General features: G+C 43.5%; 1 protein-coding gene across 2 annotated transcripts; it reads left to right on the top strand.

The window, feature by feature from the left end:
• Positions 1-6,641: 6,641 nt before the first annotated feature.
• On the top strand, positions 6,642-26,922 carry TBC1D24 (TBC1 domain family member 24). Of its 2 annotated transcripts, XM_074158548.1 has the most exons (7): positions 6,642-7,600; positions 10,314-10,331; positions 14,741-14,899; positions 15,860-15,923; positions 18,030-18,125; positions 18,559-18,793; positions 22,604-26,922. In XM_074158548.1, the coding sequence occupies exons 1-7, from the start codon at positions 6,642-6,644 to the stop codon at positions 22,756-22,758; spliced, it is 1,686 nt and encodes a 561-aa protein (XP_074014649.1). In that variant the 3' UTR covers positions 22,759-26,922. The 2 variants fall into 2 exon arrangements, with proteins under 2 accessions (XP_074014649.1, XP_074014650.1); XM_074158549.1 differs by lacking the exon at positions 10,314-10,331.
• Positions 26,923-27,414: the final 492 nt, after the last annotated feature.

Below are 27,414 nucleotides of genomic sequence, written 5' to 3' on the forward strand. Positions count from 1 at the left end.
AGTTTTTGAAACAAAGCGAAGAAGAATAATTAGCACAATGTGAGGGATTTTTTCATTCTTACAACGTGGAAGAAACAAGAAGGAAGGCACAGTCAATATAGCAGGAAAATTGTATTGATTTTTCTGCACTACTTTGACAGTTTGGTTTTTTTTAATGGATCATTTTTAATACATCATGTAAAATAGTTCTGTTGCTTAAATGCATTTTTCTTTTGGTTTAGGTGGGAAAAAAGGATAGGAATTCTCCTCTCTTTAATTTTTCTAGTTGTTCCTTTTTTTTTTTTTTTTTTTTATGACGTAGGCAGGACAGAAAGCTCCTGATTTATGTCTTTGATAATATTTACCATCCAGTGTCCTCTTACAGTGCTTTGTTCTTTAGCCTTTTTCACCCTTTGTGGAACCATTAGCCATTTCTTTTCCATTTTTTTCAACAAGAGCGTTCAGGGGTTTTTTCCAGACTTTTATCTCATTTGGTTTTTGTGTGTTTATTTTATTCCTCTGTGGTATATTAATGATCAGTACAGCTCACAGTATCACCAGTGGTAGAACGCTGGAAGTGCTTGTGTTGTCCAGGGCAGGGAATGGGAAGGAAGGGGTGCTGTTTCTGTTTGAAAAGCTTGCAGATATGAGGCGTACGCATCCTCCTAAATATAAGCTACTGTCATTTATCTGGCCAGCAGTGAAGAGCTCATTGTGTGTCTGAACTTCTGACCGTAGTAAAGTACACGATAGATTAATCGCAGATAATTTAAAGACTGTGTTTAAGAAGGCAATAGTACTTTCCTAAGAATGAAAGCATGTGATTCTAGGATAAACTTCCTGTGATTGTGCTTCGTATGCAACAATGACATCCCAGAGAAATCATCCACATGCCTAAAATGATTTGCCCTGCATTGTCCTCTTGTGTCAGGTCTTTATCCGTTACTCAGGAAAGTGAGAGGTTTCTAGACTTTGTACCAAAAGAATATAAAAAGAACAGTGGGGAGCAGCTAATTAATCCGCTATTGTTATTGGTAAACAAGTATTAGAACATTATCCAGAATTGTATTCCTGGAGCCCAGCTTGTGCTGTACACAGTGCCCAGGGCAAGTCCTAAAGAGATCGAACTGCATTTAACCTCGTTAAAGCAACCCATCGAACTCTGTGTATTCTACCGAAAGGATCATCGCTCCAGAATGCATCAGCGTGATCCAAATTGCTCTTCTGCACAAGATGAACTGGTTGTGTTCAGCTTGTTCCACTGCTAAATGGAGTGCTTAATTTTGGCTCTGATGCCTACATCCTCTCGCTGGTGTGTGGCAGAGGGAGTAACTGAAGCTGTAAACGTGACGATATGTGTTTCTGATCAGGAGGCGTTTGGGGCAAAGGGGCAGGCACTGTGGTGTCTGGTCTTGTTTCCAGACCCATGGAGCAGAGATGTCAGGGTATGCTGCTGGAAGTCTGGACTTGGAGAAGACCAGGATGCACTGAAGTGGTGGGGGAGGAGAGAGTAACTTACTGCTAGTTGTCTTCTGTTCTGCAGTTATTACTGTCTTGCTGCATTGCTTTGTCCTATCAAATCCTTTGGTGTATGAAGCAAACATCTCAGACATGATTGAGTGTTCCTCAAGGATGGGAAATCATCTACTCGGAGTTTGGGGTTTAATTTCCTCTTACTAGGCTGAGGACTAACAGCTAGCAGTCTTGAGGAAGCAGTTCTCGTTATCTGTTCATGTACCTCCTGCACGGATTAGTTTAATGAGGTTATGAAAGAGAGTAGGCTTTGAGCCTTTTCCCTGGCTGTATCACTGCTCAGCAGTACAAACAGCAAACGACGTGCTGCAGGTCTGGGAGGGTAGTGTTAGTCTTGATTTGTAGAGCAGCAAAAGAGAATATTTACTTTCTGTTAGCACATTACAAAAATGCATGCCAAAATTTTGGTTGTCGGTATCTAGCTGTATCTGTACAGTACACAGCAAATAGCAGAACCAAAGGTGGTATAACCATCCATGGTTAATATGAAAAATGTTATTTTCAAAGTTTGAGTTTCTTGCTACAGAGCAGCTGCATTAGATTTGAGTAGTGTCTTAATAAACTACTAATCTCTATTCAAACTTTCAGAACAAAGTTGCAAGAATACCTAAATAGAATAGGGGACAAAGTTTCCTGATTAATTATAGTTTGGGTTTTTTAAGGAAACCTTCCTGTGTTTATTAAAAGCCATATCAAGTTACATAATTTGGTTTTAACCAAAGTTGGATTTTATTTTTTAAAAAATTTAGAATGTAAATATTTCACTACTGTGGAGTGCTTTGTGTGTTCCGAATTTGAAAGAAATAATTGTCCTCTAAATTAGTTGTACTTCAGATATTTCAGTTTGCTAATTCCTGCATTTTAGAAAGAAGAAAAATTATTAAAGCTGGCCCTAACCGTGTTATCTTTAGTAAAATTGTGGCCCTGTATTACCCTTAATGAAGGTAACTCCTCACTCAAATCTTATCTTTTCTTAATGATGTATTTTTTAGGCACTTCTATAGAATTTTTCTTCACAGGCAGTGTCCGACTTCTGACAGTCACACTTGGCTTCGCTGCTGTATAGTTTATACAAATTTGCCGCAGTTTTCAGCTGTCTTCTGCGAATAGCCCCAGTGACAATGGGAAGAACTAAGAAATGGGATGGGAAATGTGGCTGGACTGGCAAGCTACGTATTTCCTAAATTTTAGTCGCTGACTTGAAATCATGCCAGTTCCAGTTACCATGGCCATTGCTTGGTTTTGAATGGTAATGATTATTTGCTTGCTTCATAGTTTAAACATAACCATGAAAAATCTTTTGCCTGTTCTGCAGGCATTTTTGGCATACCTTCAATATGCATTTTTCTAGTTCTTCTCTTCACTTGTGTGGTTTGGTTTTTTTTTCATATTGCACTTAACTGAAGATCTCTATTATAGACTAATAGATCTAACAATCTCAAAATTGTGTGGCAGTTACTAGGAAAAAAGCTTTTTCTCCTGGTTCTGTTCTATGTTAATTCCTGTTGTTTTGTGAAAATCAATCTGATTAAAAAGCAAACGGCTGCTTCCCCTTAAATAAGATATACGCAACTTTCAAGCTGTGTTGTTATGAGTAATGTAATTTTCTTGCTAATTTTTACAGCCTGTTTAGAGTTTGGTTCTAACAGGTGCTTGAAAGCATTTCAGTTCTGTGCAGTGCAGGTGGTGGTCCATCCTGTTGTCCCCGTGCCCGTCAGGGGACACTTACCACAACATGACACTAACTTCTCTGAAGTTAATTTAGCAAGAGGGAAAGAGGTTTGTTGCAATAAGGTAGTATAAGTGTGTTTCTTCACCTGCCTTTAGCCATATCTTCATACAAAGGTTAGATTCTGAAATGTTTTTTCTCTTCTGCCTGTGTCTTACCCCTTCTTTATATGTGAAAGCCAGGTAGTTAGGTGAAGACAGGACTTTGACACAGACGTACACTACTCCTTAACTGTCACCCCAGCCTTCAGTCCCCCCACACAGGACAGTCTGCATTGCCTGCTTGCTCCCCTGCAGTGGGAGAGGTGGGTAGGAGACAGCCCCAACTAGCCCTTTGCCACTGAACAGGAGACAACTCTTGGCTCCTCTTTCCACCAGCTCAAAGTTTAACATTGCTCTTTGTGTGGTAGCCAGGAGAGAGGGAACTTGTCTGGGGGGATGGAGGAAGTTGCAGAAGGAGTAGGAGGAGAAGACGAAGGCTGGCTAGAATTTTCTGAGATTTCTTGTGCTATTCTCCTTTGGCAAGTAAGTATTCCCCATTCGAGCCTTGTTGGCTTACAGTAGCTGTTGGCACAGTGTCAGGAGATACACACCATTACACTGAAGCACGGTAATTCTGTTGGGTTTGCAAGCACAGTTAAGAGCTGGTCATGCTCTGGCAGCCTTGACAATGCCCATTTGCTTTGCTGTCATTTTTTCTTGGAGCATGTAGAGCTTTGAAAGGGATAAGCAGCCAGACCTACTGGCAGACCCAGCAGATTTATCCCAGCCAAAGTATGTAGAAGACTGTAAGATCAAATCAAAAGTTCTGGCAGTCTGATTTCCATCCTCCAGCCACGGACTTCAGTGTGCTGCTGAGGAGCAGATACCCATCAAATTAGTTGGTTTCTGGAATAAGCAGTAACTTCCAGAGGGAAAGGTGACTGATGCAACCTCTAAATGCGCTTATGTCTCTAAACGATAGAAAATAAGACAGGAAAGAGTAAGGAGGAGGGAGAAGAAAGTTTACAGGAAAAAGGACAGCTGAGATGGAACTCTGAGTATCTTAGAAATTGTGTTGTATGATAGACATTTTACTTAAACCTCCCTAATATAAGGGATGATTGCAGAAGGGGGAAGCTGTTGCATAGTGGAGACTCCAGCAAGCACAGGATAGTAATAGTTTCTATATTGAAGTCACCATGAACAGAATGGTTCATTTCTCTGTGCTTTGGTCATGGCTAAATAAGATTCAATTTCTGCTCTCCCCAGGGATCTTATTCTAGGATTTGAATTAAAGATAATGAATTTTCCTGTGATTCCCAGGTGGAGCATGACAGAATAATGCTGACTTCCACAAGCAGACGTTGACTCTGTGATGGATTGGTGTCCCACCGTTACTGCCTCTGTGTATCCTGAAGACACGCTCTCAGCTCACAGAGAGGCATCATTTCTGAACATCGTAAGATACACGGCTTTCAGAACTGAAGTCAGGACACTGTGTTGCCTACTTTTAATTACAGTCTAAGAATCAATTTCAGATGTGGAAGAAGACAACAAAAATAAGTGGTGAGCATTTCTCTATTGCTCTTATGTTGTACAAAGATGACTCAAAAAGAATCTTCTTTTTATTAAAAAAGGAAAAAAAACAACCACCAACAGCAAAAACCTGAAGTAACTATTTGGTAGAGAAAAGCCATCCAAAAGCCTTCTCTGAAAGGCTCCTGTGCGTTGCTGCCAACCTCTTAAGAGAGGAGCTAAATTTTGGAGTTTAAGCATGTGAGTCCAAAATACCCAGATTAATATTTATTCAGAATCTAAAACTCTCTGAATTAAATGTATGGCTGTCCAAGCTACTGCTAATTGTATGTTTACCAGCTTCTGTCTACTTAAGGCAAAATGTCTGTTTTACTTTCCTGTAGAATAGGGAGGATGAGGTGTCTGTCTCGATGGTGTATTCACTTTAGGAGTTTCACATCATTTTAATGCACCTGTTGTATGAAAGACTATGCTGATAAATGTCAAGTTCCATGTGTTCTCCAGTCTGTTGACACAGGAATGATTAAAGGCTCTTTGGAAGCATTTCAATAACTGTTTTTGTTGATTTAACCTTCCTACATAATGTCTTAATTGTACAAAACAGTTTTATAGGCCTGTTGCGTTTTATAGGGTTTATCTGCCTTTGCAGAGCGTGCAGCACCAACGGCCGTGTGCTTCCCAGCTTTACTCTGGCACTGAGCACAGGTTGCAGAGATGTTCCAGCACCGGGCAAACCTGTTGCCTGCTCTTATTAGTGCATTTTATTGTATCTCCCTTTCTAGTTTTGCACTGATGTGAGTAAAGCTGATTCAGGGATGGGCATTAGTGGTTGCAGTCACGCTGTCTGCTGGGACACGGGTCTACTTTAAAGCTGGAATCAACCGGTAGATCATGTAAACATGTGATTTGAGGAACTAGAGGCCAGAACCTGGTCTTCCAGCTCCTGGTGCTATTGCAGTGGTGTGAGTTTTTAAAATCTCCTAATGCTGGTGACAGCAGGCCCTCTAGAGGGTGATTTGATCATAGAAGTGTGTGCGAGGTCAGGACCACGAGTCCAGGGCAGTGCTCCAGAGAATGAAGAAGCAGTTCCATGAAGCTGTTTGAAGCTGACATGAGCCTGTACCGCAGTCAGAAGGGGCAGTTCTGCCTGCACTCACCTTTGTTCTGGCACTAGTCTGGCTCTGACCATACAGCTGCACGACTGCTAGTCCAGTGGAAAAGAAAAAAGGTACCAGATTAACAAACTAATCTCAGTGACTGTGTGGCCACACAAGTGCTAGCACCAGCACAAAGAAGTGACTAAGAACGTATGGCTGTGGCTAGCAGGATGTCAGCATCCTTTGTCACTGACCACACAGTCTTAGAATAGCGTAAGCTGCTCGTGAGACTGCATCCTTGTAGTATAAATAACAGCTGTTTCCCCAGAGAATTTGGAAGAGAGATGACAAATTGAACAGACTTTGCAGTGGATATTTTTGAAGTGGGAGGTTTCTGTTCTTGAAGTGAGAGGTTAACGTGAAGGTCTGTGCCTCAGCTTGGTCCTTCAGTTAGGGACATTAACTTCCTGTGGACATGTACTAAGAATCAGCCTCTTGGCTGGCTGTTGATAAATTACTTCAGTATGAGTTATTGACAGAATGGAAGTAAAGTTTGTCTTAAAAATTAAAAGGCATGTATCTTTAACTTTGCTTGCTTTAGAAAACAGTTTTGGCATTGCAGGAACAGGTTGAATGGATGTATGTGTTCCTAAAGAAAATGGGAGATTACCTGTTACTCAAACCTCTATTATTTTACTTTCCTTTTTCAGGAAAAGCTGCAAGTCATTTAATGACCAAATAAGGTCTCCATTCTCGTTATTTATCTGATATGCTTCTCCTGGAGCCATGGATGAATACAACTGCTTTGTGGATTGGGACAAAATGGATGTTACTGCCCAGAGCCAGGATGCGAAGGAGCTGACCTGCACAGAGTTCCAGGAGCTCAAGCAGCTGGCTCGGCAGGGCTACTGGGCCAAGAACCACGCTCTGAGAGCCAAAGTGTACCACAAACTAATTAGCAATATCCCTTGCCGCACAGTGACCCCCGATGCAAACGTGTACCGGGACATCGTTGTGAAGATCGTTGGAAAACGTAACAGTAGCTCCCTTCCCCTGCCAGAGTTTGTAGATAACAGCCTGGTCCCCACCTACTGCCTGAACGCGGAAGGCATCGGGGCCGTCAGGAAGATCATACTGTGCATTGCAAACCAGTTCCCAGACATATCGTTTTGCCCAGCACTGCCTTCTGTGATAGCTTTGCTCCTGCACTACAGCAAGGATGAGGCAGAGTGCTTTGAGCAGGTTTGTCGCATCCTTGCTTGCAATGACCCATCCAAGCGGCTCATTGACCAGACGTTCTTAGCTTTTGAGTCCTCCTGCATGACCTTTGGCGACCTGGTGAACAAGTACTGCCAGGCGGCACATAAGCTGATGGTGGCAGTGTCGGAGGACGTGTTGGAGGTGTACTCCGACTGGCAGCGCTGGCTCTTCGGAGAGCTGCCGATGGTGTACATCGCTCGGGTCTTTGATGTGTTTCTGGTGGAGGGCTACAAAGTTCTCTATCGCGTTGCGCTGGCTCTTCTGAAGTTTTTTCACAAAGTCCGAGCTGGGCAGCCCATGGAATCGGAGAGCATACAGCAGGACATCCGGGCTTTTGTGAGAGACATCGCCAAGTCAGTGTCACCAGAGAGGCTTTTGGAAAAAGCCTTTGCGATCCGCCTCTTCTCACGGAAGGAGATCCAGCTCCTGCAGATGGCCAACGAGAAGGCTTTGCAGCAGAAGGGCATCACGGTCAAACAGAAAAGGTAGGGCTCTGGCTCCCAGCAGCCTGAGGGATCTCCTGGTGAGCGGTCAGTCAATCAGTCCAGGTGACTTCCGGGGAAGGAGAAGAGCTCTACTGGTACATGCTGGTATCTCTGCTGATTTATTTTTTTTTCCTCTGTAGAAAAAGGCAACATCCCCAAAATTAAGCATTGCTGGGATTGTAATGAGGAGTGTAACTGAAATGTTATGATGCAAGAGAAACAAAGCAGTTTCTCATGGCTTACTCAGTGATGAATTTATAATTACTTTTTACAGGTACATATTCATTGCAAGTACTGTATCTCAAAAGTGTCTTTCACAAGCTGTTTCTGAATTAAAAGGTGTTTTAGCAAAAAAAAAAAAAACCACTGATAAATTACTTGGAAGGAAAAGTACCTAAACAAATGTGAAAATTAGTTCTTAAATGTGAGATTATTCATATAAAACATCAATTTGATTTCATGCTACTTACACTAAAGAAACCAGGGTTTCTTTAGTGTAAGTAGGCAAACACTGTCCCAGCAGGGAATGTTTTGCTTAACTGGGGAGTTATTTTAACAGAACAAGGAAGAAATAAGTCTTACTTAAGGTTACTTTTAAAATTAGTGTGACTGCAAGCCTCCTAAAAGTCAGAGTACAGTAATCATAGGTAGGAGTTGGCCTATTTAGGGCTACAAAGATGATGAGGGGCCTGGAGCATCTCTCTTATGAGGAGAGGCTGAGGGACTTGGGTCTGTTTAATCTGGAGAAGAGCAGACTGAGGGGGGATCTGATCAACGCTTATAAATACTTAAAGGGTGGGTGTCAGTCTTTTTTCAGTGGTGCCCAGTGACAGGACAAGAGGAAATGGGCACAAACTTGAACATAAGAAGTTCCATCTCAACATGAGGAGGAACTTCTTCACTTTGAGGGTGGCAGAGCACTGGAAGAGGCTGCCCAAAGAAGTGGTGGAGTCTCCATCTCTGGAGATGTTCAAACCCCGCCTGGACACGTTCCTGTGCAACCTGCTCTGGGTGGACCTGCTTTGGCAGGGGGGTTGGACTAGACGATCTCCAGAGGTCCCTTCCAACCCCATTTCATTTTGTCATTCTGTGATTCATTCTGTGATTCTATTTAGCGACAGATCCATCTACTATTACAAATAATGATTTTGAAAGAACCATGGAAGAGAACAGTGTGGATGCTGCTCCAAAACATGATGGCATAACCACAATTTCTTTTCAGAAATGAGGGGAGGAAAAGCCAACTGTAAAACTAGTAGATGAAATCCTGCTCCAACGTGGGAGTAAAAGCCACAATAATAAAACACTGAAAGACCTCTCCATGTAGGGAGAAAAGGCAGCAATAGATCTAAACAAAATTAGTATCCTGCTAAGTGCAAATGTAGGGGTAGGTAAATTCTGGTGTTGGAGACATGTTCTATTTCTCCTAAGGCCTTTATGACTGCAGAAAACTTCTCCCAACTGTTTTTCTAATCTAAGTTTAAGCATTAAACAGTTCTATCGACTGTTGTGACCTCTGAAGGGGTCAGTAAGTGTGATTTCTAGAAATTGATGTTCTAGAGAGACAGTCTCTCATTTTCTCTAAATCTTTAAAAATCAAAAGGTACCAGCCGCCGATGTATTAGGATCTTGCAGCCAGTTGTGTTGCTGAGTTAGTCACAGCAGTTGCAAACAAATATTCTGTAGTACTGAAATATACACTTACTAGATTTCAGCCCATGAAATAATGTAAATGTTAGCTGAACCTCTTTCCTATGCCCAAATACACATGAAGTTCCCTCCAGTCTTTTCCAGTGGTTTATTTTTAGACTTACAGTTTGGTTTCCAGTGAGCTTGTGCTTTATCTTGCTCATATCTTGGAAGAGACCGCTTTGTCAATCTCAAACACGTCAAGGCCTTTAGCCACCAGAATGTCACGTCAGGTAGAGTTCAGGCCATTGTGTTTGGGACTCACAACTACAAGTATTAACTCTTCTGGTGTGTCGCTTTTCTTCCTGTACTGGAGTTCAGAAGAGTTTTAATATCCTTTCTGAATATATTCTTCAGCAATAGAATGAGTGCTTTAAATGAAAAATAATCTAAAAAAAACCCAAACCCAAACAAACAAAAAATATAAAAACCCCAGAAGCTCCTGCTGTGATAAATGCTGTTGAGGTAGTATTGCTCCGAACAGCAGTGGTGCCTTCAAAGCAAAATACAGTAAATTTGTACCCCGTTAATGCCAGTAGTTACTGCCTTACCAGGCAACTTCTCTCCTCTCTCAGCTGCTTCTGTAAACACACTGAATCTTCTCAGTGTACCCTGGCCCGGTGCTGCTGTGAACTGGGCTCCGTTTGGATCCCGGTGTGGGCAGATGTGGGTGCTGGAGAAATGAGCTTTTCTCCAGTGCTCGATAGGATGTGAGCGAGTTCCCTTCTCCAGATCTGTTTGGCTTGTGCAAGGAGATGATGAATCATCCTTCCAATCAGATAACTACAAGCAGGTAGCAAAAAAGGAAAAAAAATGGAAATAGGAAATATTTTAACCTCTGTGTTTGATTGTTTTTCTCGTGCTTGGTGATTTGAATCAAACCTTGCTTTGTTTCTCTCCAGGCTCCTTTCATTCACTTTGTCATGGATGTAGGAAATCACTGATCTTTTCTATCTTTTTTGTCTTTCTCCTTATACGTTCTCCTTCTGTCAATTCCATACCCACTGCACCCTCCTGTTTGCAGTGTTGCATCTCCCAAAAGGTAGGTTAAAACACTTGAATCTTTGTACTTTGCTCGTTTCTTCTGTCTTTGGCTGGTGATTTTTTCTGAGGCTGCTGTTATTGCTAATGCTGGGGCAGAAGCAGGGCAGCGATTAGAGCATCCCCTCGCTGTGTAACATCTCCTGACGCTGTGTAACATCTCCTGAATACGCTCTCACAAAGTTAGTTCAAAGCACCTGCAAACTTGTAGGACAAGGGGACATGGGCCCACCTCGTCCACGTAGCACTTCCATACAGCCATACAAGCCTGTGCTTTCCAGAATGGAAAAGCATAGTGTTAATGGTGGGACAGAAGTCCTTTCTGCATTGGAAGAAAGGTATTTTTTTGAGGTATCGTCCTACATCCTAACCTGGTGGATGCTGTTGCAATAGGTGTGAGACATACTCAACTTTTTTTCTTCTTTGCAAGCTTTCCACAGTTAATTGGAAAAATGTTGGACTGAACCCCACTTGGCACACTCTGAAAAGTGACTTGTCTCTGTTCATACTAGATTATATTTATTTTTAAGCAGATAGGGGTTTTTTTAGAGGCAAGAAGACAGACTGTTTTCTTATGTCAAGGAGGTCAGAGTTACTCAGCCATGTAGCATTAATGGTTAATGAAGTCATGCATCAAGTCTTGGCCTGAAAAGCAAATCTTAAAGAACAAAACGCAGTGGATTGTGATACCTGATAAGCAGAGAACTTGGAAAGGAGAGAGACTGCCCTGTGAGTGTTAAGTACCACAAGAGTGTGGGTTTAAATTAATGCCTTTTGAGAATCTTCTGGTCTTGTTGCAGGTGCCCTGAGTTAACTTCAGTGAGTGATGCACACTAACACTGGTACTAATTTATAAAATCAAAATTGGAATCAGTTTCTTCATGTTTTTATGTCTAAAAGAACACCTTAAGAGACTTACCAAAGCATGTTTCATGTCATATCCTGTGTGTTGAGGATTTTACCTCCAATAGATCAGCAGGCTGTTCATTCCGGCCAAGCAATCTTCAATGTCCATATATTATTTTACTGTAGTTACAATGCTCTGAATGGAGAAGCAAGACTTTGTTTCTGCTGGGAAGCACAGAATTTGGTATTGGGACGACTTGGGTAGATGCAGGGTGTCTGCTGACACAGATATCAACACCGGATTAGGTTTCAGGTTTATAGACCACTTTCAGCTTACATTGCCATTTATGACTGAGAAACAACATATCACTTCTACCACACGTTTATGCCCTAACTGAAATTATAATGGATTTTAAAGATAATGCAGACCCTGTAAGACTTCACTCAAAACAAAATAGAGCAGGAAGATGTAATTCAGTGAGTGGGTGGTATTTGAAGTGTGGTATTTGTTGTCTTGGAATACATACAGGGCATATCCACTCTGACAGCTCTACTGCAGGTCGTCAACATTGGCTTTATCTTCAGGAACTCTGAGGTCTCTGGAGCACATTGTATTAATGATATAGCTGTAAAAACAACATTCCTACAAAAATAGCAAATAAGCTTCTTTATTAAACATTTAAATTGTGCTACTTCCCTAATTCTAATTTCCTTTGGCATAATAAAAATTGAACTTGTCTTTCCGACATCAGCAATCAATAGAAAGTTGTTCTGCCAATCCCAATGAGCCAACATGAAGAACTGAGGAAAACAATAATACAGGGTAAAATCTTAATGAATTTGTTTACTTCTAGTGGTACTTTAGCACAGCGCCAGTCCAAATTTAGTGTTCTCTCAAACTGCTGGGTTTTTACCAGATAACCCTGAAGGACCTCTGGTGTGGTAAAGGCTTAAACTTAATTTTCATCAACCAGTATAGACCGAAACATATTTTTTTTCTTAGCCAACTTGCGCGCTCTTCATTTTCACTCAGTTACTGCTTTGAAAAGCAACTACCCAACTGAAGTAGGTGATTTTCAGCATCATTAGAGAAATACTGTGAAAAATGAGAGGATGAATACAGGTTAGTAACTTGTAACTCTAGTTGCAATTTTCTGAAACCCCTCCAAAAAACTTGTATTTTAGTCAGGCAGCACAGAGCTTGGTTTGAGGTTGGTGCAGGCTGTGTATCGCCGCTGCTTTCAACACAGATCACGTTTCCTTCTTAAGCACCTGCAGCTGTGATTTAAAACCGGGAAATAGCAGCTCATTTTATTTCAGATCCTTCAGTCAAGCTACAGTCTAGCTACAGTCTGCTAACTGGAGACATTAAACAGAAAATGATTCACCATAATATTCCAGGGGCAGGAGCGGCAGGCCTGGAATAGTTTTAAATGGCCAACACAATGGTAAATGCTTTCTAGTAAACCAGAAAGATCTGTTTGTAAAGGTGATATTCTATCTGTGGAAAAAGTCATAGGGAGACTCAGGGTACTGGAAGTGCTGTGTTACTGTGAATTCTACTGGAAACAGGCTTCGGGCAGGGTCTGGTTAGGAAAGTCCTTAAATCAGCAGTGCATAATCGCTAGGAAAAGGAACAGAGGCAAAAGAAAAGGTACCTGAAGGTTAAGAGCCTTTTAGGAAGAAGTACTTAAGTTTAGTTGCCCAAACAGATCACGTAAGTGTGAAAGATGAGCAAACCAAGCATACCAATAATTATGAGACTTGCTTGTTTGAGGTTTGGTAAGTTTAAAACTGTTTCAGTATTTGCTACTAACTCTTAGCTTATTTATCATCATTACTTTTCCCCCAGGAGTTCACTGTAATAGACTAGTTGAGTGCCCTGACTGTTTTTAATTCCTTGAATGTGAGAACAATCTAATCTCTGATGAACTGAAACCAAGGCTTTGTTCCTGGGCTCTGGTCTGCAGCGTCAGGAGCCTTTAGCTGCAGCCCAGACAGGGCTGGGAGTTCTGAGACCTAAAGATTCCTGAGATGTGGGTTCAAGTCTTGGCTCATCCTTGGTTTCAGTTGAGTTCTCTGTGTGTCAGCCTGCTGTGCTTAAAGGCACAAATAATGCCCTAGTCAGTGGCACTGTGAGTTTTAAAACCCATTAGTAGTTGCAGCTTGCTTAAAGAGGTGCCTATATAAGTTCCTTGCTAATTAAATAATGCAGGGGAGCAATGCATGTAGTGATTTGGTTCATTTTGCTAGAGGAAGCAGTAGTTACTTTTTTTTTTTTTTTTAAGGTGTCCTAAGGAGTTGCTTCATTAGGAATGCTGACACTAAGGCAGCTACAGTAAATTTCAGGAAGCATTTCCCAATGTCTCCAAGCAAGCACCGCTCTGGAGCGCAGTGCAAACGCTGCTAATTTCTTGGTACTAGAAGCAAGAAAAATAATAAAAAATGTGTAGTTTGTGTGTTTTAGGCAGTGAGCTAAGCTATTCAGATACATGCAGATATGCAATATTGAAGTCCTCTTTATGTTCCATGAAACTGAGAGGAAAGAAATACGTATTTGTCAAAAAAAAACAAAACATACACTTGCAACTTAACCCCTGCGTGCAGAGCAAACCACCTGAAGCTTCAATTAATTTATGGCTACCCAGTAATTTAGTATCTTGTGTAAGTTTGTATGTCACTTCCCCCATGTACTTGGCTGTCACCCCTGCATTTTAAGTCTTTTAATGTTGGCCATGGATGTAATAACGCTTGTTTAATCCCCAGGCTCTGAGGTTGTGTGCTTACTTAGTTTGAGAAATGGTGGCTGGTTAAGATGATGGTGATAAGTGTTTAAAAGCCATAAATCAGGTCTTATAATGGTATCAGACCCCTTGGGGGAGGTGTGGGGGTTTGCTCTCCACTCTGTCTAGTATTCCTTCATGTTTTCAGGCTCTGTCTGTAACCGTGAACCTAGGAACTTCTTTGGTTCTTAATGAAGTGGAAGTCATTGGTAATGACATGTTTCCAAGAGGTGGAACTTTCCAAAAGCTTCAAATACTTGCCTTGGATTAAAATTGCTTAGCCTGGTAATACTGATTGCTCTGAGATTTCTGAGGGTTTTAGGAATTCTCTAATTTCATTATACAGACAGGACCTCAGAGCAGGGGAAAAAGTGCTACCTGTTCCTTTCAGATCCTGACTGTTTCTTTAGGTGTGTGGGTCTCTGTGCTTCCATACAAGTGCCAGTGAGGCTGTCTCAAACAGAAATATAATTTGATCTATTTAAGGTCATGGCCATCACTGTTATGTCCTCTGTAAAGGTGCAGGCCACAGCTGCCACACGGGGGAATTGCTCCAGGTATTTCAGTGAGGCCGGATACGGCCTCTGGAGGGTTATGTTAAACTGTAGTAGTTTATTACCTTCACTAAGTCATGGCCTTCTCATCCCATGGGCTGGAGCTTTGAACAGTAGCATATCTACTGGGGTCCTTTTTGTTCAGCTGTCTTTGCATGTTTCTGTCCAGTAATCTGAAATTTGTTTCTAAATTATCGTTTATCAATGTTTTGTATTGTATTTCTCAGGCAGAATGTGCACTTAGCAGTTCATGCTGAGAACTTCAAGTCTGAAATTGTCAGTGTGAAAGAGATGCGAGATATCTGGTCATGGATCCCAGAGCGATTTGCACTTTGCCAGCCCCTCTTGCTTTTCACCACCTTGGAACACGGCTGTAGTCTGAGCAGGTAAGAAAAACCTTCCCTCCTCTTCTCTGCTGTGGGGCAAAAAAGAGCAACTGGTGAACTGTTGGCTGGATTGACAGAAAGGACATGTCTAGTCAGAACTTGGTCTGAAGAATATTATTAGTGATGGGATGTAAATGTGACAGATTCCTATTGACTGCAGTGTTTGACCAGGATGCTTCATCTGCCAGAACATGGCAAGCCATTTTAAACTGTCCAAGACCAACTGGAGAAGTCAAACTTGCACCAGTTCACAGAATATGTTGGTCTGAGACTGGTTCGTTCCCCACAGGGTATGAATGGTTTAACTCAGTGGCTGCTCTGCAGGCTCTTATAGATAGATAACTGCGTTCAAAACAATCCAAATAATGAGGGAACTGGAAACTGGAGATTCTTCTACCTATGAATCTGATTGTTATTGTTTTTAAAGTGGGATAAACTAGATAGTTCTCCGTGCACTTGACACAGAAGACTACAGTCCTGTAGCTCCTAATACTGGCTTTGACATCTGCGGTTGAGGGACTGAGGTGGGGAGGGGTCTGCTGTCCCAGCCTCATGGGCATATGAGGAAAAGCAAAAGCAAGCACCGAGAGTGCATCATAGTTATTTTCTATGAAAACGGAAAGCTCTTCAGACACAGCCATCAGTCCTCAGGACACAGGTTGCCTTAGTTCCTAAAGCTTGCTGCTTTAGGTTGCCTTAATTCAAAATGCCTTACAACGCCACTGTTGTGATAGGCATAAGCAGCTGTACCCAGAGCTGTGTAGAGAAGAACTGCTGGGTAATACTTGTTTGCACTCAACTCTGTTATTTACAAGGGACTGTAAAAAGCGTTTGCAGCAATATGCTTAGTCTTCAGATGTCTCTTTTGCCGTGCCATCAGCTGGAGGAGGAGATAGTGCCTGACATTAAGAAGGAAAAGACCTGCAGTTGGTCCTCATTTTTGTGTACTCTGCACTTCAGGTTCTTTTCTCACAGCGAGGGACACGAACCAACTCTTCTCCTCATCAAGACCACAGCAAAAGAGGTGAGTGAGGCGAAAAGCAACTGATGAAGTTAGGTTTTAGACAGTTATGCAATGCTGTATTGCACCACACAACTGTTTATAATAAAATGAAGAACGAGGGACCTGAAATTGCTTGGGCTTTTGTTTTTTTAACAATGCATGCTTTAAATGATTCCATTTGTCGATTATGGGACTATGCGTTCTTGGGTAAATCTTGTAAACTAGGTCTTGCTCAGCTATTCTTTCTCTTGTAGGTAATGTGGGGTGATGGACTGGAGGAACTCGTTGAGCTCTTGGACAGACTCTCTTAATTGCAGAATCAGAGGGAGAGGCTGGGGAATTGTGTTAAGAAACTCATGATTCATAGAAGATACTTTCGTTTTCCGTGGGGTATGAGGAGAGAACATAGCAGAATTTAAATGGTGTGAATAATATTGGACTGTATAATATGGAAAGAAAAGCTTTGGGTTCATCTCATTCTTGTTTGAAAAAAAAAAAAAAAAAATGGGGAAGCTCTGAGAACCTGAGGAGTGCACGCAGGTGCCTTGTCTAATGAGTATTGATTCGTCTGCTCTACTGTGTATGACAATATTGGACAACATAATCTGAACACAGAAACATTAGCTTCATCTCATGCTTGTTTAAAAAAATAATGCATAAAGCAAGAAAGCTTCCCAGAATCTCCACAGGAGGGCACACAGGTAGTTCTTGTAATGAGCGCTGGTTCTCTGTGCCACTGTGCACGACTCCTGAATGTTCTGTGTATAGCGTTAAGCTCTTATTGCTTCCTGTGGGCTTATGTTTCTGCTTATGTTCCTGCCGGATGAAAGTCCACGAAACAAGCCCTTTTCTACTCTTATTTGTATCTACCTAATGCTAATGCCCCAGGCTGTTTCATAGTTCTGTGTGTGGTTTCTGACCGCCCCAGGCCTGCATTGACATGCCATTGCCTTATAGAATGCCCATGGTATCTAAAGGGAAGAGGGAAAATATTTATTATTTTGCTTCTTGTTCTGGAGTATGTCAAAAGTCTAGCTTTGCAAGTGATGCTGGTTTTTACAGTACGGTTCATTGCCTACCCCTCAAAAAAAAAAAAAAATAGTACAAACAAAAAAGTAGGAGAAAAGTATGGGGGTTTTTTGTTTGGTGGTTTTGGGGTCCCTTTGTGGTTTTTTTCCGAAGGATTAAGTTCACCCTTTATTCATATGTCTATTGTTACATTTTTGAAAGAAGAAAATTTGCCTTCTGATTTTCTGTCTCTCGTGCACTTCAGGTATAGCAGATCAATCAGACTTCTGGGCCATCTTTTTGTTTATATAAATCTATATATAATTATGTTTTATCTATATAGAAAGCCGACTCCTCAGCAGTTTTGTCCTAGGAGCTCTGCTTGTAATGCTGGTGGAGGCTAAACAGCAAATGTACCTTAGAACAGTTCTGTTTAACCATAGTTTCTGGAGGAAAAAAAAAAAAAAAAGCAGTTGCTTTTATCCCATTCTTAGATTCTTAGAGCTTCATTGTTTGGTCTGTGTCCACTTGGCAGCGATGCTTATTGCTGGTAGCGAGAAATTCTTCTAGTGTAAACAGAAGACTCCACAGAAGAGCTCAGCCCTCTAAGGCCGTGTTTGTCTTTACTGGAAACTAGTGGGCCCTGTGCTGTTTGAGTAGCCTGTGTTAAATATCTGAGCTAGTTCAGCATTGCCTTAGCTGAACTGATTTTACCCTACAGTTTGAAATGGAGAAAGGCTCCGAGGCTACTGGTTTTGACCAGAAAATGTTCAGGCAGAGCTGCTCATACTGTAACTTCTGACAATAACGTTGCTTTGGATGTCAAAATGAGGAAGCGGAAGTCAGGCTTTACAAGTTTGGAGTAACTAGTGTTTTGGTACCTGAGGTTACGTTGGAACATAAGGCCGCAGAGATGTGAAATAATTTATGAAACTCTTAGGATTTAAGGGTTAAGGATTAAAGCAGTTTAAATCTATCTTTAGATATAAGTACTTGTGCTGCCTTAATCCACTGATACAGAGATTTTGAAAATCAAACTGAAATAAAACCTTCAGTTCTGGACTCTGAAATGCACTTCCTTCCTCAATGGGAAGCCCCTGACCGTGCTGTCTGTCCCAGGTCTGTGGCGCTTATCTGTCAACGGACTGGAGCGAGCGCAGGCGAGGGGGGAACAAGCTGAGTTTCTTTGGAACCGGGGAGTGCTTTGTATTTAGGGTGAGTAAAATTTTATTGTCGGTACCCAATAGCAAGGCAGAACTGCTGTACTGGTGTGAGTAACCCTTGCTTCCCTTTCACTTGACGAGGCTAAATTATATGCCTTCCTTGTTTATAAAGTCTACTGAACTTGTGGAGGAGAAAATTCTAGTTTTAAGTTCTGTGGTAACTCTCTTTCTCCCCTTGCCCAGAATGTTTTCTTAAAATATGTAGTAAGGTAACTCAGAAAATGCTGTATCATTTCTTCAATCACCTAAAAAGCAAAGTTATAAAGAAAGAACATAACATCTGGCGTAAAAGATAGTTTGATCCAATCTTCATCACTGATCATGTGAATGTTCTCTGAGGGGCCTGAGTGTCCTTTGCTGCGCAGAGCTCTCTGTGTGGTACACATGCACTAACTACAGCTTTGCTCTTCTCTGCTTCTCTGCAGTTGCAGCCGGAAGTGGAACGCTACGAGTGGGTGATCATAAAACACCCAGAGCTGGCCACAACTGGTTCAGAGCCAGAAAATCATGCCCCATCAGCTTCCAGCACCCTCTCCTCTGGCAGTGTCCCACCAGACCCTTCAGATCGCCTCTCTCCCTTCTTATCGGCTCGGCACTTTAACTTGCCTTCCAAAACAGCCTCCATGTTCATGGCTGGCAGCAGCGAATGCATCATTATAGGTAAGTCAGGGTGAGAATTTGAGCATATCATAGAATGGTTTGGGTTGGAAGGGACCTTAAAGATCATCAAGTTCCAACGTTCCTGCTCTGGGCAGGGACACCTCGCACCAGACCAGGTTGCTCAAAGCCCCCTCCAACCTGGCCTTGAACCCCTCCAGGGATGGGGCAGCCACAGCTTCTCTGGGCAACCTGTTCCAGTGTCTCACCACCCTCACAGGAAAGAATTTCTTCCCCACATGTCATCTCAATCTCCCCTCTTCCAGTGTAAAACCATTCCCCTCCCTGATAAAGAGTCCCTCCCCATCTCTCCTGTATCACAGAGTCACAGGATGATATGGGGTTAGAAGGGACCTCTGGAGATCGTCTAGTCCAACCCCCCTGCCAAAGCAGGTCCACCCAGAGCAGGTTGCACAGGAACATGTCCAGGTGGGTTTTGAACGTCTCCAGAGATGGAGACTCCACCACTTCTTTGGGCAGCCTCTTCCAGTGCTCTGCCACTCTCAAATTAAAGAAGTTCCTCCTCATGTTGAGATGGAACTTCTTGTGTTCAAGTTTGTGCCCATTTCCTCTTGTTGTGTCACTGGGCACCACTGAAAAAAGACTGGCCCCTTCCTCTTGACACCCTCCCTTTAAGTATTTATAAGCGTTGACCAGATCCCTCCTCAGCTTTCTTCTCTCCAAACTAAAAAGACCCAAGTCCTTCAGCCTTTCCTCATAAGAGAGATGCTCCAAGCCCCTAATCGTCTTTGTAGTCCTCTGCTGTACCCTCTCCAGCAGTTCCCTGTCCTTCTTGAACTGGGGAGCCCAGAACTGGACACAGTACTCCAGATGGGGCCTCACCAGAGCAGAGTAAAGTGGCAGGATAACCTCCCTCGACCTGCTAATCACACTCTTCCTGATGCACCCCAGGATGCCATTGGCCTTGGCCACTAGGGCGTGTTGCTGGCTCGTGGTAATTCTGTTGTCCACCAGGACTCCCAGGTCTTTTTCCTCACAGCTGCTCTCCAGCAGGTCACCCCCAATCTGTACTGGTGCATGGGGTTGTTCCTCCCCAGGTGCAGCACTCTACACTTGCTCTACGGTTCCTCTCTGCCTCAACTCTTTGTAGCCACCTTTAGGTACTGGAAGGCTGCTATAAGGTCTCCCCGGAGCCTTCTCTTCTCCAGGCTGAACAACCCCAACTTTCTCAGCCTGTCCTCATAGAAGAGGTGCTCCAGCCCTCCCAGCATCTCTGTGGCCCTCCACTGGAGCTGTTCCAACAGGTCCGTGTCCTTCCTGTGCTGAGGATCCCAGAGCTGGAGGCAGTGTTCCAGGGAGGGGGTCTCTCCAGAGCGGAGCAGAGGGGCAGAATCCCCCTCCCTCACCCTGCTGGCCACACTTTTGATGCAGCCCAGAATGCAGTTGGCTTTCTGGGCTGCCAGAACACGTTGCTGGTGAATGTTGAGCTTCTCATCCACCAGCACCCCCAAGTCCTTCTCCTCAGGGCTGCTCTCCAGCCATTCTCCATCCAACCTGTATTTGTGCCTGGGATTGCTGTGACCCAGGTACAGGACCTTGCACTTGACTTGGTTGAACTTCATGAGGTTCACACAGGCCCACCTCTCAAGCCTGTCCAGGTCCCTCTGGATGGCATCCCTTCCCTCCACCGTGTCGACTGTGCCACAGAGCTTGGTGTCATCAGCAAACTTGCTGTTTCTCTCCCCTTATCTACTAATGCTGTAGCGCCATTGTAGAAGGCCACCAAATTTGTCAGGCATGACTTGCCCTTGGTGAAGCCATGTTGGCTGTCACCAATCCCCTCCTTGTTTTCCATGTGCCTTAGCAGAGATTCCAGGAGGATCTGCTCCATGATCTTGCCGGGCACAGAGGTGAAACTGACTGGCCTGTAGTTTCCTGGGTCTTCCTTTTTTCCCTTTTTGAAAATGCGGGTTAAGTTTCCCCTTTTGCAGTCAGCAAGAACTTCACCAGACTGCTATGACTTCTCAAATACAATGGAAAGTGGCTTGACACTTCATCCACCAGCTCCCTCAGGACCTGTGGATGCATTTCTTCCGGTCCCGTGGCCTTCTGTACCTTCAGGTTCCTTAGAAGCTCTTGAACCTGGTCTTCTCCTACAGTGGGTAGTTCTTCACTCTCATAGCCCCTATTTTTGCCTGCTTCTTCAACTCAGGAGGTGTGAGGAGGGGATTGGCAGTGAAGACTGAGGCAAAAAAGTTGAGAACCTCAGCCTTCTTGTCTGTTACCAGTTTTCCATTCTTGCTCATCATGGGGGGTACGCTTTCTTTAATCTTCCTTTTCTGGCTGAGATACCTGTAGAAGCCCTTCTTGTTCTTAGCATCCCTTGCCAGGTTCAGCTCCAGCTGCGCCTTGGCCTTCCTGACCTCACCCCTACTGGGCAGCATCCCTGTACTCTTCCCAGGATACCTGATCCTGCCTGAACTGCCCTTGCAGTTCCTCCTTGCCTTTTAGTTTGACCAGCGGGTCCTGACTCATCCATACTGGTCTCTTCCCTTTCTTGCTTGATTTCTTACACCTGGAGATCGAGAGCTCTTGTGCTCTGTGGAAAGCATCCTTAAAGATCTGCCAGCTCTGTCCTGCCCCCTTGTCCCTGAGGGCTGTTTCCCACGGGGTCCTTTAGACTAAATCCTTGAAGAGCTGGAGGTTTGCTTTCCTAAAATTCAGGATCCTGACTACGCTCCTTGTCTGACACGTAGCTCTTAGGACTGTGAACTCCACTAGGGCATGATCTCTGCAGCCCAGGCTGCCTCCACTCTTGACACTCCTGATGAGCTCACTTGCATTGGTGACTATCGGGTCCAGTTTCACATCCCCTCAGGTAGAGCCGTCTATTTCCTGCCTTAGGAAGTCATCATCGAGGCACTCCAGGATCCTCCTGGATTGTCTACAGCTTGCTATGTTGCTTTTCCAGCAGATGTCAGGGTAGTTGAAATCCCCCAGCATGATGAGAGCCTTTGAGCGTGATGCCTCCTGTAGCTGGAGTAAGAAGGCTTCATCAGTAGGCTCCCCTCGGTCAGGCGGCCTGTAGCAGACACCAACCACAAGGTTCCCCTTGTTGCCTCGGTCTCTAATTCCTGCACATAAGCTTTCCGCTTCCTCTTGGCTATTCTTTAGGGACATCTCTTAACACTCTATCCATATGTCCTACCAGCTTGTCCTGTCCACCTTAGACAAGAGGGTCATCTATAGTTACTGTTTCTGTATTTTCAGATAAAAATGGACAAAACCTGATATTATTACCCAACAAACGTTTTCTATGGGAAACCTTGCATGTCAAGCATTTTTAGAGTTAGATAGTAGTTCATAGCTTTAAGCACAGCCATACCTTTCTACCACCTAATTCATGGTGTGAAATAGTTCTTGAAGAGGAACTTGTTCTTCTCCCAACTTTGATTTTTGACTATTAACAGATTTGCTAACAAATTTCTTTGGTTTTTCTTTACTGGAGAGAAAATATGCAGTTGCCTCCAGCACTGAAAAACAAATCTTAAATGCAGGCATTTGAGTTGGGCTTCTTGTTCTTACTGACTTGCATTATTTCTTTTTAAATTAAAAAAAAATAATCATCCTGTTCTGATAGCTATGCATTTGATCATACTGTTACATCTGAAGATGGCAAGCAAACATCACTTGGGGCTTCCAGTTGTTCCCATGAGAAAAGCTCCAGTTGTTCCCATGAGAAAAGCACCTAAGTCCTTTTTTTGGTTTTTTGGGTGGTTGGTTTTGTTGTACAGCAGTTTCCCTGTTGAGAAATGCAAAGGCACCCTTACACTTGTCTTTGTCTCCTCACAGGAGGGGGTGATGGCCAAGCTCTCTACCTCGATGCAGACCTGAACCATGGAAGAACCAGCCACTGCAATACTTTCAATAACCAGCCCTTGTGCTCTGAAAGCTTCCAGATCTCTGTCTTGGAGGTGTGGGGCTTCAGGGACACCATGAATGGTTGACGTGACTATCATTAATCGAGAAGTTTTTCAGTTGTCCTAGAATTCCTAAGGCAAATTCTAACGCAGGAGCTGAGTCAGAACATAATTTCTGCTGGGCTCAGTGTTTTTTAGTCATTACTAAGTGATGCACTTGAATGCAGGGCTTAATTGTTTACCGTTATTTTATTTAAGACAAATCAAGGTGAAGTAATGTATCTGATTAACTCAGCCCTTTACCTTTAGAGATCTGGATTCTGGTTCTGTTATTAGATAAAAATGAAAATGCAATGATTTCAAACCATCCTAAACGGATACAAGTCCATATCGCAGGACGGGTTTGCAGTTTTCTGCAGTCCCTTGGAGGCAGAGCTGGCTGAGGCGTTCAGCTGAGCTCTGTGCCACTGGCACCAGGGTCTGCCTTGAGCCAGAAATATCAAATGTCAGCTCACAGGGAACTTTGATGACCTCAGATCTGACGTAGAAGAGTAGTTCATAAAATCATTGCCCTACTGTAAGCAGACATTGTGCGGACAAATCAGTACCGTTTCTTAAGTTATAAAAGCCCTCAATTTCCACAAGAACTGTGATGGCTGCTTATCCTTCTCCTTGTACCTGAACCCTTGGCACATTCCAGTCGCATCTGTTTGAGGAGTCTGCCTCTGAGAAAGGCATCCAGACTGGACAATGAGATCTCAAAGGCTTGATTTTGTTTACATTCCTATTCCATATCAGTATAATGACTTCAAACTGACTCGTGTTTCAGACAGCTGAAAGCCAGAGCATACATGCAGTGCTCAGAAACCTCCCTTCCTTCATCTTTCCGGGAAGCTGAAATGAAGCTTTAAATCTGAGAATAACTGTGCTGATACTTCTACATGTTTGGGGAGTTAGTCATTGTGATACAGAAGATTAATGGTTTCCCCACAAGAAGATGAAGGGAAGTGGGAGGGAAATCTGCTATGTAGTAATTATTCTGGGAGGGGACGAGTTTCCCAGGAGAGCTCTAGGTGATGCTGTTTCTCCATATCATGAGTCTTCCCAGTGATGAGATCCTGAAAAAGGTAACGCTTTTTTGCCAGCAGTGTTCTGGTAGGGTTTGGCTGATGCAAAGAGGCTTTTGCTCATTCCTGAGAAATACACACAAGCGTGTCTTGTGGCATGCGATGGCTGGAGACAGTTACCCGGTGTCTTTATCTAAAACCTGTGATATCTGCTGTAGAGCTTCTCCCATGTGAAGCACAAGTATGTAAACATCAGTGGATAGTCCAGAGCATATGACAGGCTGCTCTCAAAGCTTCAGTGGATAATTTGCTAGTAAGAAGATCTACCAGAACAAGTAAAATGAGGGGAAAGAAGAATTGCTGGTTTTTTCAGCAATCTTAAAAAAAATGCTTTCGAGTGGGGAAGTGTTACTATTACTTAAACTTGAAATTTATTAAAAGGAAAAATTGAAAATTCATAGTGATAAAATCTCAGCTAGGCTGGAGAGGGTCATGTTAATGATTCAGAGGCCACAGTCTTGTTGGCAATGTTGGCTTGTTTAGCTTGCCATCAGTGAAAATACTGTGGGTCTTGGTAAAGTGTTGCCTCTTGCAGAATACATAAACAAAGTTGGAAAAAATGTGATTTTCTTCTTAAGGTGCCATTTATCATTTTTATCAGAATAACTCTTTGAAACATTAGACTGCATATACAGTTCAAGATGTTTTTTGCACCATTTATTTTTGCAGTTCAATTATTTCACCCTGTTTGAGAGTCAGCCCTGGGCCTTTCTCTCCCACGTCCCACTCCAGTGAGTTCTGTCCAGCTTCTTTTCCTGCATTTACTGTAAGCTCGATTGAACTGGAAGGGCAGATTTAATTCAGTTATACTTATGTAATTTGATGGGGAAGAACTTGAACAGTTGTAGCGGCTTTTTACAAATACGGGCTGGTGCTGCCTTTTACTATTTTTTCAAAGCTAGCTCTATCACTTTGCACTTGCTGGTATCCCCCAAGCTTCCTCACACAAAAGAAATCACTCAAAAAATGTATCCCATTTAGTAGGTTCTGTTAAGTGGGATTTCATTTTTGTCCCTGTCTCTTCTCTTGAACTTGTTTGAGGTGCCCTTAGGAGAAAAAAAAAAAAGGCAAACCGAAACACAATAGCATTCATTTTCAGCTTGTTAACTTGTCAGAAATTTCCTCAAGCTGTGTGTGGGCAGGATTTGTGGGACTTTAGTATTACACTCAAAATGAATAGGTTTTATCTGGAAAATCTTTCCTGCAGCTGGCAGCGGTGATGTGATTTTTTTCCCCATCCCTGCCGGATGCAGCTATGTCAGTGAAACCAGAGTACTACACTGTGTCTTAAGCCATATCTGAGAAACACTGTTCCTTTCCCTGCCCTGTTCTTAGCGCACAGGGATTGGGGTGTTTAAAATCAGAAATAACTCCTAGTTGCTCAGAAATTCTTCATAGGAAATTAGTGTGAGACTCCAAGGAGCAGCATCGGTGTGGTTTAGGTATCTGAGTCTCTAGCGTCTTTCAAAAGTTAATCACAGGCCTCAGCTCAGCTTCCCTTGTGTCTGGTGAGTACAACTGACCCCCCAGCAGTGAAGATCCACAAAAAAAACCCCTTTTTGGTAGCTTTCTTGAGCAATTTGAGCCATGTCCTGCATGAGTTTGCAAATCACAGCAGGGGCAACAGGGTTAAGAGGTGATCCTCCTGCTGACTGTTCATATCCCTCTCGAGGCACACGTTGCAGTGATGGTTTTAGTCTGATACAGCACTACCCCGCTGCGGACATCCTGCCGGGCTGGGGGGGGTGGGGTGTCTGTGTGTGTTAAATTTGAGTAGCCTGAATAAGCAAGAGGCTGCAATAATCTAGGCGGAGGAATTGTACAGTGCTGTGTCATCTTCACACAACCCAGTAAATATGAATGCTCCTTTCCATGTGCAAATCCTCACATGTAGTTCTCGTTATGGTTGTGAGACACCTTGTCAGAATAGCGTTGTGTCTTGGATTTCTTTCCAGTAGTAAAGAGGAATTTTTTTGTCTGTGTAGTTAATGGTTGTTGCTGACCAAGTGTATATTCAAGTTCAGATAATTAAGCCAACAGTTTGTTACATGTAAAACGCTTGAGATGGAGACCACAGGCTGGGTTTTGAGACAGTGACTACAATGGGTGCCTTATCAGAAGGTTTGAATCATCTACAGTGCCCCGGCTGTGAAGTGCTTTGGTCACGTTGTAACAGCCGTTGATGTAGTTTGTGGTCCTTGTTTGCTGTCCCACTGGCAGCAGTGACAGTGAGGGTGCCAGTGTCACTGGATCAGCTGTGGCCTGGAGCTGGGGAGCTGAAGGCTGGGCATCAGCTACCATGGTTCTTCAAGAGCGTATTTGCTTTCCTGAGAAGCCGTTTTTGCTTTGTGATATTCTCTTCAAGGCAGAAAAGACTGGAAACTCTGAACATCAGAAACTTGAATTTATTGTAAATGACATCTAAGCTGTTCCCAGCTGTCAGGCGGGCTGAACAGACTTTGTCACTGCACCCAAACGCTGTCGTTCTACAGATCATGCACTTTGACGTGCTCCCTTTTCTGACGAAGCACGTTAATTGACCTCTTATTCATAGAGACCAATTAACAAAGGAAAGGGAAAAACTCCCATTTCCTCTGTGCTGAGATAACTGAAGACAGATTGGAGGGGTGGGCAGTACTGGTCTGTAAAGGGTTAAACTATGCCAATAGAGATCTGTGTGGAGCCATGGAGGGGTGGCACCTGCAGATCCAACTGCTATTTGTGTGCGTGCATTGAAATTGTGTGCTCTGTCCTTGGAAATCCCTCCTTGGTTTCAATGGGGAGCGATCTCTGCCCACAGAGACACCGAGCGGCCGCCGGTGGGGACCCAGAGCTCTCCGGCAGCCGTAGCACTGGAGGAGCTCAGCCCGGTGGCTGGCTGGGCAGCGTGGGCACCGGACTGTGAGCTCTGTGACACCCTGCTGTCAGCTGTCTGTCCTGCGTTTCAGACTACTCAGAGTTGAGATGAGCGTTTGTATTATTTGGGGTGATGCTTGTCTTCAGATGACTGGTGGTGTGCTGCTCAATTGGTTTTCCCACCCTACTGTTGGCATCGCTCCCCTACATTGATGGTATTTTTGTCACTGTGCAGAATCTTGGGTTGTATTAAAAGGTGTTTGACTGTGGAGGCAACTGACTCTGTCCTTCATCTAGTTATTTTCCTTCCTGTAACTCTTCTAGCAGATGACATGCTGGAACTGAGAAATGAGCCGTGGAGCGTGTGTTCTCTCACGTCAACCCTTCCCTCCAGTGAAGCAGTTACACAGTCCCTGACGCTTTCAGGAGATCTCACAAGGCTTCCACTGAGATCAGGTGACAAACTGAGTTTAAAAAACCTTAGATTGGCAAATTCTGAAATGAGCCATCTTCCCTTTGGTGGGGCCAGAGAGCATGTTGCCCCAGCCCCGCCTGGGTTTAAAATGGGGCTTAGAGGCGTCTTCTGGCCACCATCACTTACGGATCAGACCAGTGATGCCCTTGTATCCCCAGTGTGTAATCGGCGTGCTCGGCTCAGCTGCAGCCGTGCTCTCGCTCGGGGCTGCGCTGTCCTCACACCAGCACGGAGGGGACCAACAGCGCCATCAGGAACTGCTTCTCTTAAACTGGGAGTTTTGTT

The sequence above is a fragment of the Numenius arquata genome, chromosome 14 (assembly GCF_964106895.1).
Source record: "Numenius arquata chromosome 14, bNumArq3.hap1.1, whole genome shotgun sequence".
NCBI lineage: Eukaryota > Metazoa > Chordata > Aves > Charadriiformes > Scolopacidae > Numenius > Numenius arquata.